Genomic DNA, 14,181 nt, shown 5'->3' on the forward strand with positions numbered 1-14,181 from the left:
TGGTATGATCTCTAAAAAAGCTAATTGTAGTGTCATAATTAGGATTATATTACCCCCTGGTAGTGCTGTGGTAAAGGATATAAGCTGAAACCCCTGAGTCCTATCTCTTAACCTGAAGAATACTAGCTTAAACAATAATAATTTAGTATAATGATTTGGGATAAGAAGTTAAAACTTCTGGATCTTTTCTACAAAGTGGTTGCTTTTCCTGCTTAAGTAACCATGTAATTGTTTAAAAAAAAAAGTAAGTATTTTTGGTATAACATGGTATTTTTTCAGTTCCATCAAGTATTGATAATGTTTTTAGTTTTTAAATTATCAGATTTTACCTGAATAGAAGTGTGATGTTTAATGTAGAGCTCACCTTGGAATGTCTCTGCCAGTGACAGGTCTTTGAGTGCCTTTTCCCTGCCTGCTTCCTTTGACTTCCCTCATTTTTCCACTTTCCCTATGTTGAATGAGTCAGCTGTTTAGTCTGTAGATAGGATCTAGTCTAGATAATCTTGGTTTACTAAATTAGACCAGTTAGCTTGGAATAGTTACCAAAACAGCTGTTTTGAACAATGAATTCTTCTGCCAGTATTGGCTTATGTTGGACAACTGATGCCTGGTTTTCAGAGCCCTTTACACCCTGTATTTCCTTCTAACTGCATAGCCTTCTGTCCTGACTGGAATGTTTTTTTTTACTATCTTCCAAATAGTGCTCAATAATTTTTGAGTACAGCGCATACATAAAGTATGAATATATCCATCCAGGCTTTTCCATGTCTCCATTTCTGCTTGTACCATTTCACCTTCTTCAAACTCCCCTTTGTCCTCTTCTCCACCTATCCACCTTCTTCCCCTGTATCAGGATCAAATTCATGACAACCTTCTCAGTGAAGCCTGTTCTGTCTACCTGAGCTTATTTGTATATATATATATAATTTTTATAATTATTGGCAGTTGACCATAACCTCTTTTTTTGACCATGAGCATTTATTGCTAGCTTTGAACTACTACTTAACTGGTATTAGTCAAGGTTCTCCACGGAACAGAACTGGTAGGATGTGTGTATACATGCGCATTCATGTACACGTGCATACACATACATGAAACTTTTTATATATTATATGGAATTGGCTCATGCAGTCATGGAGGCTGATGAGTCCTGACATCCCCAGAGTGAGTTGGCGAGCTGGAGACCCAGGATAGCTAAGCAGATGGCATGTTTCCAGTCTGCAGTCTGGCAAGCTTGAGACCCAGAAAAAGCTGATGTTTCAATTTGATTCTGAAGGCAGAAAGAAGCCTAGGCAGTCAGGCAGAGGAATTTTTAGATTTACTTTATTTTGCTGCTCATTGATGTGCTTTGTCTTGCTAGCTAGTAAACAACTTGAGGGCAGGAACTGCAAGTCATATTTACCTGCTTACCATCCATGACTTTGTGCATCCTGATTTACATGTAATAGGTACATCTCCGTATTTTATGAAATCATAACATTTTAAGAGCTAGAGGGGCCTTGAAGGTTATCTTGTTTTAGAGTTGGAGAATCAAGAACTACTTATTAATATATACCTCTTTCCTTAGTAGTTAGGAAAATGAATGAGATAATGTAATATCTATGAAAAATGATTTACTAATTTTAAAGCTTTATTTTTGCTTAGAGCATGAATCAGAAAGTGTCCTTTAATGAGAAGATATTTCCTGGGTGGAGATTTCACCTTTTTCTTTTTCTTTCTCACCTTTTTTTTTTCATTTAAGAATGTACATAGCACATTAGTCAGTTATTCATATTGACAAGTATGTCCAAAATGAGAACAGATTTAATTTGAAATGTCATCATTTCTTCAAAGCGTATTGTCTGATATATAAAATTTACTGATTCATAAAGAATATTCCAGCTAAGTATTCAAATATAAGGCATTGTAACCAAGTGGTACCTTTAGCTTTTGGACCTGACAGTATTAAAGATGCAGGTTAAGGCAGTAGAATTTGAAGTTACTGTATTTTAAACACTCAAAGTACTTTAATTTGAACTTAACTCTGCTTTAGAAGTTTTCATTTATAGGAACTGATATTGATTGTTTTCAGATGTTTTTATTTAGTTTTTTTCCTTCCTAGGTTTTCTTGTGATCACATCTTAAAGCTTTCAAGATGGTATTAGCAGACCTTGGAAGAAAAATAACATCAGCATTGCGCTCATTGAGCAATGCCACCATTATAAATGAAGAGGTATGTAAAAATATAGGTGATTGTACATCATCACTAGCATTGCAGATAGATGAGTAATAATCTCTATATAGTTACTTCTAGATAAAACCCATAAATGGGTATAGTAATGTGTTTTATGAGAAATTGACTATGTTAATTTCAACTTTCTATAATGAATTACCAAAAAAAACCCCACCTTAACTTATATGTAATAATGACATATGTTTTATATTTCAAAAATGGCTTAGGTCTGGAAATATGCTTTTGCTTTCTCTTAATATAGGCCTATAACTTTAGTATCCTCCTCCTTCCTTCTTGATTAGACATGCATATATCTGATCTTTTTTCCTTGACTTTTATTTGACATTCTTATATAAGGCTAATATTTCCATTTTGGCTACTTTGATTCATTTTCTCTGAAATCCTCTTTTACTTTTTTGGAGGTTTTGTAAGCTGACTCCTTAATATGATATCTGAAATACTTTTCCTCCTGGTTTTAAGTATAAGGTATTTCTTGCTCCCATTTCCACCCCCTCCATTGTATATTAATGGTTTGTCAATTGAAAGAAGATGATTATAGTCCACAAGTATATTTTACATTTTGTGGTTCCAGTGGTAAAGTACTGATTTTGGTTTTAGAAGACCTTGTTTAGTGTCCTGCTAAACAAGTCATAGAAATTTGAGCAAGTCAAATTCAGAATTTCTTAATGTTTAAAATGAGAAAATAGCATTTACCTTTCAGGATGATTTTAAAGATCAAATGAAATAATAGATTAAAAGTATTTTCTAACTTGGAGGTTTAAAGAAAATTCTAATATAAAATTTGATATCAATCCTTTAATAAGCTAGTGGAATTAAACAATTTGGGGACCATCTTTGAGCTCAGCTAGTCAAGCCTCTCTTTGAACAGCAGTAGGAAGTCAGTTTTACATATTTAGAAGAACCAGGATTAAAATCTTGTTTCTAATTCCACATATACAGCTTTTTATAATAATTAATATTAAGTAATAAATCATAATTTAAACCACTGTTTAGTCTTTGGAATTCAGAATAAATAAAATGACAGCTTTTCAAATAATTTTCCCTGTTTATAACCCTTATGCTGTTTGTGTTTATAGTAGAAAAAGGAAAGAAACCAAGGAGATGAAGTTGGTGGGAAGTAAAATAACAGCTGTTGCTTAAATTGGCAACTTCTCTATTCTTGATACTGTGCTACTAGGGAATTAACAAGGAGAAATCCCTCTAATGAAAGATCAGTTCCATTTTTATCAAATCCCTTTAGTGAGAGAGAGAGAAATCTGATAAGCTGCTATATGACATATGACAGAAGTTGAAGATGAGAATCCATTCAAGAAGTGTTTGAGGGTCTACATTTTTGCAAACATTTTTGCTGCCACCGGGGATATAGCAGTGAACAAAATAGACTAAAATCCCTACCCTCATGGAGTGTATTGCATTCTAATGTGTAAATAGCTATTTCCATGAGCAGCGAAGGCTCATCTTTTTTTAAAGACTTTTTTACAGTTCGTGATCTTTTAACTACAATGCCTTGCAACTCAACAAATATGTGATGATAGTGAGTTATTAATGGAGGATAGTTTTCTTTTCAACTTTGTTCTTCTGCTCTGAGTGGAAATAGTAAAGGCTACTAGGTCAGACTGGGTCATTTTCTTTTGTCCCATTTTCCTCCATGGTAGTCCAGTTGAGAAGATGTTGCTGCATATTAACAACAGGAATTCAGTGGCATAGAAAACTTCAGTGGCAACGTGTATTGTATAGTAACTTTCTTTGACTTGTATATTGTCTTTACTATTATTACTTTAATTTAGGGATAAAATTGTGGTGGTTAATACCTGGTTGAATAAAATGAAATGGAATATCTTTTTTTTTTTTTAAGTGGTGCGTTGCAAGTTGTGAGATCTTAATTCCCCTATCTTGGATCCAGCCCATGCTCCCTGCAGTGGAAATTCAGAGTCCTAATCACTGGACCACCAGGGAATTCCCTGAAATGTCTTATTTTGACAAAATGACTAGATATTTAATAAAATCTCTCTCAAAGGCTAACTGAAAACCTTTTCCCTCTCTAATGGTATACTGTGGTTTTTAATTAGTCATGGTTGTATGGTTGATGACTTGTCATTGTTTTTATGTGGTTGAAATGAATTTTTTAAAGTTTTATTTATTTATTTGTAGGTGTTAAATGCTATGCTAAAAGAAGTATGCACAGCATTATTGGAAGCAGATGTTAATATTAAGCTAGTGAAGCAACTAAGAGAAAATGTAAAGTAAGTTAATTAAGCTAAAGGTAAAAAACAGGCAAAACTAAATTTAGTTTACCGGGATGAGGAGCTAACTAGAAAAGTCTGCTGCGTTATGAAACGTTTCTGCTATATAGCACTGGGAAAGAATAGAACTCATATGTTGGAAGACTTCTTTTATAGTGCGTTTCCATAATAATGGTTCAAAGAATAAACTACATGTGGCTTTCATTTAATTATGGAGTTCTTTCCATTCTACTACTCCTTTATCTGAATGGATTCAATCATATACTGTATAGTATTTTAACAGAAAAGCCTGTTAGCAATTCAGAGTCCTTAAAGAAAAGTGGTGCCATTTTAATCCTCTTCAGACTAAAGATGGCATTAATCAGCCTCCTTCACTATTGGAGAATTGTATTCTTTTTTATCCCCTTTTGATTTCTCTGTCCATATTCGATAAAGGAGTAGTGTGTGTGGTCTTAGTTATTGTGTTAACTGGGAGAGGCACTGGCTGGGGCAGAGCACGTAGAATAACAGAGGGCACTTCAGTTAGCTGTTTCAATCCTAGCCCTCCTCATGCTCAGGCCATCCCCCCTCCTTCTTGTATTGTCAGACTGGGTATTAAATACAGGACTACTAGCATTTAAGCATTTAGAACCGCAAGAAGTAATCTTATTTGCTGCTTGGTATACACATGTATAAATTCTGTATGCTGCAAGAAAAATACTGAATAAATAAATACATTAAAAATAAATACATTATTGTGAAGTATTAATATTTGGACAAATTAATATTTGGACTTTCAAAAAATAAGCCTTGAAAAACTAACCAAAGTCATATATCTAATATTTCATGGTAAATTCTTAATGGTATGAACTTATGACTGTAGTAATTGTATGCATGTTAATTAGAAAAATATTAATATAAATGATTGGATAAAGTGTCTTAACTGACTTTTTCCCCTTTTTATCCTCAAAAACCATCATTATGAAGGTCTGCTATTGATCTTGAAGAGATGGCATCTGGTCTTAACAAAAGAAAAATGATTCAGCATGCTGTATTTAAAGAACTTGTAAAGGTAAAAGTATATCTAGCTTGTGCTTTGATTTTCTATACACTCACTGCATTAGCACAGCAAACAGGAATGTATTTCAGAATACCTTTTAATGTTTTTATGGAATATTTATCTGTATTAAAAATATTAATAGGAGGATAATTAACTTTTCTGAATATAAAATTGTAGACTTTTTTTTATTGTAGACTAAAATTCTGAGTACAGATGTGAAAGCTGGTATTTTACTCTTGGAAAAAAATGCTAAAGCAAGTTATAGAAAATACAACTTCACTATATGTTAATTGATGGAAGAGCCTCTCTGAGTTTATTCTCTTTAATAACAAGTTTTGCCTATTGAAGGTCCTACTTTTGTACAGAAAGTCACTCTTGGAAAGAGTTCTTTTCTACACTTTTATTATATCTAAAACATTGAATATCCTACACTTGCCTAGATTTTAAGCAATTTTGAATCAGTGAAATTTTATTTTACAAGTTATACTCTATTGCCCTGTCCCACCTTAGAACTGATATTGCTGCTGTAGTTGTGAAAATTATGATGAGAGTCTTAGAGCATTAGAAAATATGTTTGAGTCTAATGGTAGGGGCAGAAAAGAAAGGAACAAAAAAAAGGTTTTTTTAAGGCGCAACAGGTACCTGCTAGTGATCTCCAGGTATTTTTCCCCTATATTGTGTGAATAGTTTCATTTACTTCTTTAGTTCAACAGAATTGATTGGTACTTTGAGAAAATCTAGTATCTCAGATGGTTGTGACACTTCACTTTAGTCCTGTAGACTAATCAATTGGGAAAGAAATTCAGAACCTGAAAGAGGTTAGGAAATTTAGCCAGTCTGTCTTTTCAGTTTGTGCTTGAGAAAAGTGAGACAGTTAGTGGTAGACCCAGGTCTGATCTCCATACTCCTTGTGTGAACTCCTCCTCATTGTATTTCCAGTTTGCTCTTCATCTTACACCTGAGGTCAGCACAGAGTGAGTGAACATTTTTATTTTTAGGGGTTGGCATCTTGAGGCAATTCTGGAACATCAAGTGCTTTGTTAAGATGCCTTTACTGAGTGCCTACTTTATTCCAGGCTGTATCCACATACTGCTGATAACAAGAGATGAAGAAGACTGGGCCTTACACTCAGAAGCTCATGGTCTAGGGCAGTGGTGTACAAAGCAAGGTCAAAACTGATTTCATAATAACACTAAAACATCATTTGCCTTTTTTTGCCCTCTTTACTGTGTTGATATTTGCTCTGCAAATATCAGTGCAAAAGCAATGGCAGGTAAAACCTTTGGGTAAAACTCCCTAGCATGAACAAGGCAGTGATACTAAACTATACTAGTAGTTATTGTACCCTTTACTCCCAGACACTTGCAGTGAAATAAAAATAAGGTTTTTTTTTTCAAATGTGTCCTTGATGGAAATTATTAGTGGTATTAAATCTTGACTCTTAAATGTATGTGTTTGTAGGATTTTGTGTGATGAAATGGAAAGTTCGCAGAAAGCTGTATTGCTGTGTACCAAATCTGATGGTAGCTAACAGGAAACTGTTGCTTTCTTTTCCTCAAGAAAGCAACAGTTAATCTGTGCTTATTTGGCCTTGAACCTTTGGCAGACATTTTCTCTGAAGTAAGTAAAGTTGGCCTGTCACTTTAAGGCAAACAACTAACAGTATTGTAGCCAATGATAAAATTCTAGCTTTCAAGTGAAAACTGGAAGCTTGAATCCCCACCCCACCTTGAGTTTGACAATGTCTTGATTCTTAACTTGTCTGGTGAGATCAGTGTGGATATTAATAAATAAAATTTTTGATGTTGTGTAGTGACATGTGTCAACAATGGGAGATCTGCCTAACTCAATAAACCAGTATTTTCTAAATGACTAGTGTATAATGTTACAGAAGCATGCACCAGTAATAAGATCGATTCAAAGTCCAAGATAGGATAACAGATTTTAATGTGATATAATATGGAAATTCAGTACTGCAGTTCTAGGATGCAGGAGGAAGAGAAGATAAATTTATAATAAAATCATTATTCAGTAAAATGTATGTTCCAAATAGTAGGTTCATAGAGAGCTGAGTTATTCTGCCATGGGATATAGAGAATGGAGGTGAATATAGGGAGCATTAGTGTTCTGAAAGGGTCTAAGAGGAAGGGCAGTGGATTTGTGTCTAAGAGAGTTGTTTATTTCAGAAGTTTGTTTATGGGTAGCTCTATGCCTAAGAAGAAGATAACAAAATATATTTTCTTTTCCTCCCTTTTCTACCATATGGCTTTCCTTGAAATCAGATATAATGTGGATTATGTAACTTTTATGGTATCATCTAGCATGGGCTCAGCAAATTTCTCTTAAGAACAAATAGTTCCGGCTTTGTGGGTCATATGGTCTTTGTTGCAATGACTCAGGTCTAGTGTTATAGCACTAAAGCGGTAAATGAGTGGGCATGTGTATGTTAAGACTTTATTTACACATAGTTGTAAATATGGTCTGTGTCCTCTGGTCTAGGATATTAACTGCTATTACAGTTTGATTATATAGATAGAGGTTTCAAGTTCCAAATGACCACTTGGAAATGTATTATTTTTTTTAAATGAATGTTAAAAATGCCTCCTGCTTGTTAGTTTGGAGACTGTCTGTATGCTGCTACTGCTGCTAAGTCGCTTCAGTCGTGTCCGACTCTGTGCGACCCCATAGACGGCAGCCCACCAGGCTCCCCCATCCCTGGGATTCTCCAAGCAAGAACACTGGAGTGGGTTGCCATTTCCTTTTCCAATGCGTGAAAGTGAAGTCGCTCCGTTGTGTCCGACTCCTAGCAACCCCATGGACTGCAGCCCACCAGGCTCCTCTGTCCATGGGATTTTCCAGGCAAGAGTACTGGAGTGGGGTGCCATTGCCTTCTCCACTGATTGTCATTATAAAATTGGTGATTATTTTTTACTTTAAATATAATAACTTTATAGAGCAGTGCATCCAATGGCATTGGACAGTTTAACCTTTGACTCACTTGGAAAGCCTTTCACATGCAGTTTATAATTTTGCTCATATATAAATAAACACTGGTGAAATTGAACAGGAAGGTAGGTGCCATTGCAGTATTGCAGCCACTGGCCACATGTGGGTGTTGAGACTTGTAATGTGGCTATTCCATACTGAGATCTGGTATTGAGTAGATGGATGAGAGAGCCATGCCAAGTTTTAAGACCTAGCATGGCACATTTATTTAGGGGAAAAAAAAAGACCCAGCATGGGAAAAGGAAATATAAAATAGCTCATTAATTTTTAAATATATATTACATGTTAAAATTATAATATTTTAGCTATATTGAGTTAAAGTATTAACATTAATATCACTTGTTTTTACTTTTTTAAATGTTGCTACTAGAATTTTTAAAATTCTTATGTGGCCTACACATATATTTCTACAGTGCTAGTATAGATTGCTCCCTTGCTCAAACTTGGTTTCACATTCATACACTTTGAACTTTTTCTAAAAAATGTTTTGAGATCTTTACCTCTGAATTGGTTTGGGAGCATACGCTTGCTTATAACTTCACAATGCGCTATTTTAAATTCTTAAATTTCACTATGTGTATATATAAGAGAGGGAAATAGAGTTGTGTTAGAATGGGAGGATTATGGATGCCTCTTACACTGAAATGTCTGTAAATCATTTTTACAATTTGAAAGTTGTGGGGAGAGAGGTTTTGGATGTAACCATGTGCTAACCTGATTTTATCTTTGTTTTTGGTATGTAGCTTGTAGACCCTGGAGTTAAAGCATGGACACCCACTAAAGGAAAACAGAATGTGATCATGTTTGTTGGATTGCAAGGGAGTGGTAAAACAACTACATGTTCAAAGGTAAATTACACTTAATTAAAAAAAGAAACAAAGTCATGGAGAAGCTATGTTTGTGTAAATCAAGTGCTTTTACCAAGAAAACTGTTCCTGTCCTTCAAAGAGATGAGGATATGATTTTTGGAGGAGTAAAGGGGGAAAGTTTACCTTATATCCTGTGGCTCAGGATTCCCTTTTTACAATGTCTCACCCAGTATAATATGTATGGGTCTTCATTTTACATATCATTTTGCTAATTTTAAATTCATTATACCACCCTTCCCTTCATAATTGGGTGCCTCAACTTCCTTACCAGATTTTGCTTCAGAAGCCTCATCTGTATAGTTTAGAAAGAAAAAAAAAACCCAGGATTATTTCTCAGAGGGTTATGTTATTGTTTGTTTTTAATTAACGTTAATATTTTTTACCATGGTCATTTGTTGCTTCGTCGTTTCATATCCTTTGAATGTGACTGTTTGGCACTTAGAGTTTAAACTCTTCAGGAAATCTTCAGTATTCAGAATGTAATAATATTACTTTTTAGGAGAATATGAGCTGTTTTATTTTACATGTGAATAACTTGTATTTATTGATTTTTAAAATCTTCCTTTCCCAGTTAGCATATTATTATCAGAGGAAAGGTTGGAAGACCTGTTTGATATGTGCAGACACATTCAGAGCAGGTATTGTGCTAAAATTTGAAAATTATTTCCTGAAAGTCTTATTTTCAAGTTTAAGGACTCATTAACTTTTTTGTTTCACAGGGGCTTTTGACCAACTAAAACAGAATGCAACCAAAGCAAGAATTCCATTCTATGGAAGGTGGGTTCTGGTTTTTATTCTTTTTTTTTTAAAATATAAATTTATTTATTTATTTTTAAAATATAAATTTATTTATTTTAAGTGGAGGTTAATTACTTTACAATATTGTATTGGTTTTGCCATACATCAACATGAATCTGCCACAGGTATACACTGTTCCCCATCCTGATGGTTTTTATTCTTAGGTCTTACCTTATCTATCTGACTTTTTACTTTATGCTATCTGGCCACATTTTAATATGTACCTATAAGTTTGAATCATTTTTGAAATAAGGTAGGGGTATAATTATTACATTGTTACCTTTAATTATTGTAACATGATTTTTCTGATCCAGCCTGATTGATCTGAGCAGATACTGTTTAGCTTATAATTCTTCCTATACTTACCCTGCCTTGCATGCTTTCCAGCCTCCTGGTTCTATTCTAGTTGTTTCTTCTAAGACCTATCTGAACCTTTTCTTGATTCAACATACCCTGGTGAATTCTATATTGTCTGTTTCTTTAGTACACCATTTTTTAAAAGTTTGTGTTTGATCAACCAAAAATGCTTTATAATCTATGTTTATCTAAGAGTCTGATCATTGCTAACCTTCATTTGCTACATTGCTGTTCAGTTAGGTGATTTGTTTATGTTAAAATGACTAAAAGAATTGAGTCAAGATTAAGTTTAGAAAGACTTATTTGAGAGAATAACATTTTTCTTAATGTTACTAATATATTAATATAAGGAGATTATTAAGCTAAAGTTTGAAGTAATTAAATGAATGATATCATTTTATAAATCATTATTTGCTACTTTTTGGCCAAAAAAACTAGTGAACTTTGGCTGTGGTATGCTCTTTAAATTCTTTTAGTAGTTTTTTTGTTTGGCTGCAACACGCTGATTGCAGGATCTTAGTTCCCCAACCAGAGATTGAACCCAGGCCCTTGGCAGTGAAAGCACAGAGTCCTAACCACTGAACCACCAGGGAATTCTCTCTTTTAGTTATTTTTTTATGATAATTTCTAGCAAATAGATTAAAGAATAATGTTAGGAATTTAATTTTTAGGTTAAGAACTTTTTCTAACATAGATTTAAAAATTAAAGAATAATAAGCAGTTACATATTTAGAGTTCAAATTTGCACAGTGATAGGTGTGAGCTGATAGATGGCTCAGATGGCAGAGAATCTACCTGGCAGCGCAGGAGACCTGAGTTCGATCCTTGGGTCGGAAAGATACCCTGGAAAAGGAAATAGCAACCCACTCCAGTGTTCATGCCTGGAGAATATCATAGACAAAGGAGCTTGGTTGGCTACAGTTTGTGGGTTGCAAAGAGTCAGACATGACTGAGCAAGTAATGCTTAGGCTGCTTACTTGAACTATCAGCCAAAACCAGAGCCTTAATTTTTAACCAATTTCTCAGTACTGTTTATTAAATAATCTCTCCTTTGCTTATGTGTATGGAGTAAAATATTAGTAATCATCGTTTCCTCTGGGAGAGATGAAGTGGATCGGGCTGGGGAAGGAAGGATTTGAAATGATCTCTAATGTTAAATTTACATGTTATTTATTGGGGGGACAGTAGATATGTTTTTTCTGTACCATTTCTGTCTTTAAAAAAAAAAACCCACTATTTTAATAAAACATTTTAAAGAAGTGAAAGTACTAACAGTTTCACTTCCCGCCGGCTTTTAGCAAGTCCATCTGTGCTTTTTTCAAATGTGCTATATAAACAAATATACAAGAGATAGATAATTTTAAGTTGAAATAGAATCTTTTCATGCTTTGAACCTTGATTGCTTTAGTAATAGTTACATGGGTTGTATAAGTTTGTCAAAGCTCATTAAAATGAATTCTTGAAATAGTGCATTTTATGTAAATATATTACTATAGACGATTAAAAATAAGATCTTATGACAAGATAGTGATTATTCTTGGGAGGGAGTAAAATACTAATTATTTTGTTTTCCTTGGTCTGAGTGTGTTTGCTTTGTGAAAATTCACTGAATTTAACAATTTGTGCAACTTTTCCATATGTATGTTATATTTCATTAAAATATATATTATAATAATGGGATCTTAATAATTCTGGACAATATGCTTTTAAAGAGAATTCTTTTTATGACATTACTGTATTCCATTGTATGCATGTATGTAAGTAATCTCCTTATGAACATCTTTGATCCTATTTCTTTATATATTTATAAATTTTATTTTAATTGTATCTTTATCATATTTTAAAATAGCTGGTAATGTTAATTTCTTCTTTTTCAACATTTCTTGCGTCTTACCTGCTTATTTTCCTGAGTAAATTTTAGTTTTTTTTTTTACTTGGAGGAAAATTGCTTTATAATGTTGTATTGGTTTCTTGAATCAGGTTCCAGAAAGAAAAATCTCCCTAAGATTATGAATAAAACTATATTGAAGCCAATTAATTTAGGGGAGAACTGGCATCTTTACTTATTTGTATAGTTCCATGTAGAAACTTGCTACGTCTTTTTTGTTAAAAATTTCATCCTTAAGTATATTAATTTTCCTGTTTTAAGTTTCGCATATATTCTTATTAAGTGTATTTCTACTTGATTTTTGTTGTTAATTTAGGGGGAAAACTTTTAACATTATATATCCTTGCATTTGACAGCGTTGATCTATATTAAAAGTTGCCACTAATCAAAAGAATGCAAACTAAAATAAAATCTTATTTTTTGATTTTCAAGTTGAGTAGAGTTTCAAGGATTATGAAAATATAATAAAATAGTAATGAAATTAAAGTTTTGTGAAGGACATTTTCCTTTTAAAAACCAAAAGCCTCAATGATCAAACCATTTGATCCAAATTCAGCTTGTAGGAGTGTATCATAGTTTAGAAGAAACATTATATACTATTTATATTGGCTATATTTTTAATACCAGGAAGTTAGAAAACCTTAAATGGCCAACAGTAGGGCATTTATTTAATAAATGATAGCATAGCCATCTGATGGAATGCTATATAACTTAAAAGTCACGTGTTACAAGAATATTTAATGGTTTTATAGAGTGCTACAGAAGGATGACTATCATCAGAAAGAACACAAATAACAAATGATCACGAGGATGTGGAGAAAAGGGAATCCTTGTACACTGTGGGAATGTGAATTGGTACCACAGCTGTGGAAAACAGTATGGCAGTTTCTCAAAAAACTGAAAATAGAACTACCGTATAACCCAACAGTTCCCCTCCTGGGTGTGTATTTAGGAGGGAAAAAAGACACACTAATTTGAAAAGCTAGGTTCACTCCAGTCTTCATAGTAGCATTATTTATAATTGCCAAGATATGAAAGCAACTTAAATGTCCATTAACAGATAAATGGATTTGCCATTTGCAACAATTTCAGCTGAAGAAAGAATTGTGACTCACTGTATTGTATAGCTATGATATATAGTGTACATCAATGATACTTCATTTAAAAATGCTTTCAAAAAACCTTTAAGTAGAAAAGCATATATAAAACACTATATAATATAAGTTCAGTTATTAAAATGTAAAAAAAATGAGGGATACACAACTCATTCAGAAAAGATATAAAGCAGAATCATACAGGATTTCATAATTGGGAGACTGGATACTGCTTCATGCTGCTCTTTATGTGGCTTGTCATATTTAATACTTACTGGATTTTATAGTTAATTGAAATTGTTATCAATATGACTTTTTCAGAATAAAGATATACTAGCAATTTCCAAATTACTAGCATTTGAACATTTTGCTGTTGTGGTTGTTAAATCATTTTTTCCATGTTAAATAGCTATACAGAAATGGATCCTGTTATCATTGCCTCTGAAGGAGTGGAGAAATTCAAAAATGAAAACTTTGAAATTATTATTGTTGATACAAGTGGCCGTCATAAACAAGAAGACTCTTTGTTTGAAGAAATGCTTCAAGTTGCTAATGCTATAGTAAGTAGCTTTAATTTAACAACACTATAAGGACTTCAGTTAAAACTTAACTGAGTTTGTGAACCATATAAATTATTTTTTGCCTGTAAGATT

At 33.2% G+C, this 14,181-nt stretch overlaps 1 protein-coding gene across 3 annotated transcripts in view; it reads left to right on the forward strand.

The window, feature by feature from the left end:
- LOC138423141 (signal recognition particle subunit SRP54) overlaps positions 1-14,181 on the forward strand; it is a 66,810-nt gene that overhangs the window by 8,485 nt on the left and 44,144 nt on the right. For all 3 annotated transcript variants that reach the window (XM_069558726.1, XM_069558727.1, XM_069558730.1), the window contains 7 exons: positions 2,102-2,212; positions 4,385-4,476; positions 5,443-5,527; positions 9,266-9,370; positions 9,963-10,029; positions 10,111-10,168; positions 13,938-14,088. In XM_069558726.1, coding sequence (XP_069414827.1) covers positions 2,135-2,212; positions 4,385-4,476; positions 5,443-5,527; positions 9,266-9,370; positions 9,963-10,029; positions 10,111-10,168; positions 13,938-14,088 — 636 coding nt within the window. In that variant the 5' untranslated portion in view covers positions 2,102-2,134. The remainder of the gene's footprint in view (positions 1-2,101; positions 2,213-4,384; positions 4,477-5,442; positions 5,528-9,265; positions 9,371-9,962; positions 10,030-10,110; positions 10,169-13,937; positions 14,089-14,181) is intronic.

This window comes from Ovis canadensis, chromosome 18 (assembly GCF_042477335.2).
Source record: "Ovis canadensis isolate MfBH-ARS-UI-01 breed Bighorn chromosome 18, ARS-UI_OviCan_v2, whole genome shotgun sequence".
NCBI lineage: Eukaryota > Metazoa > Chordata > Mammalia > Artiodactyla > Bovidae > Ovis > Ovis canadensis.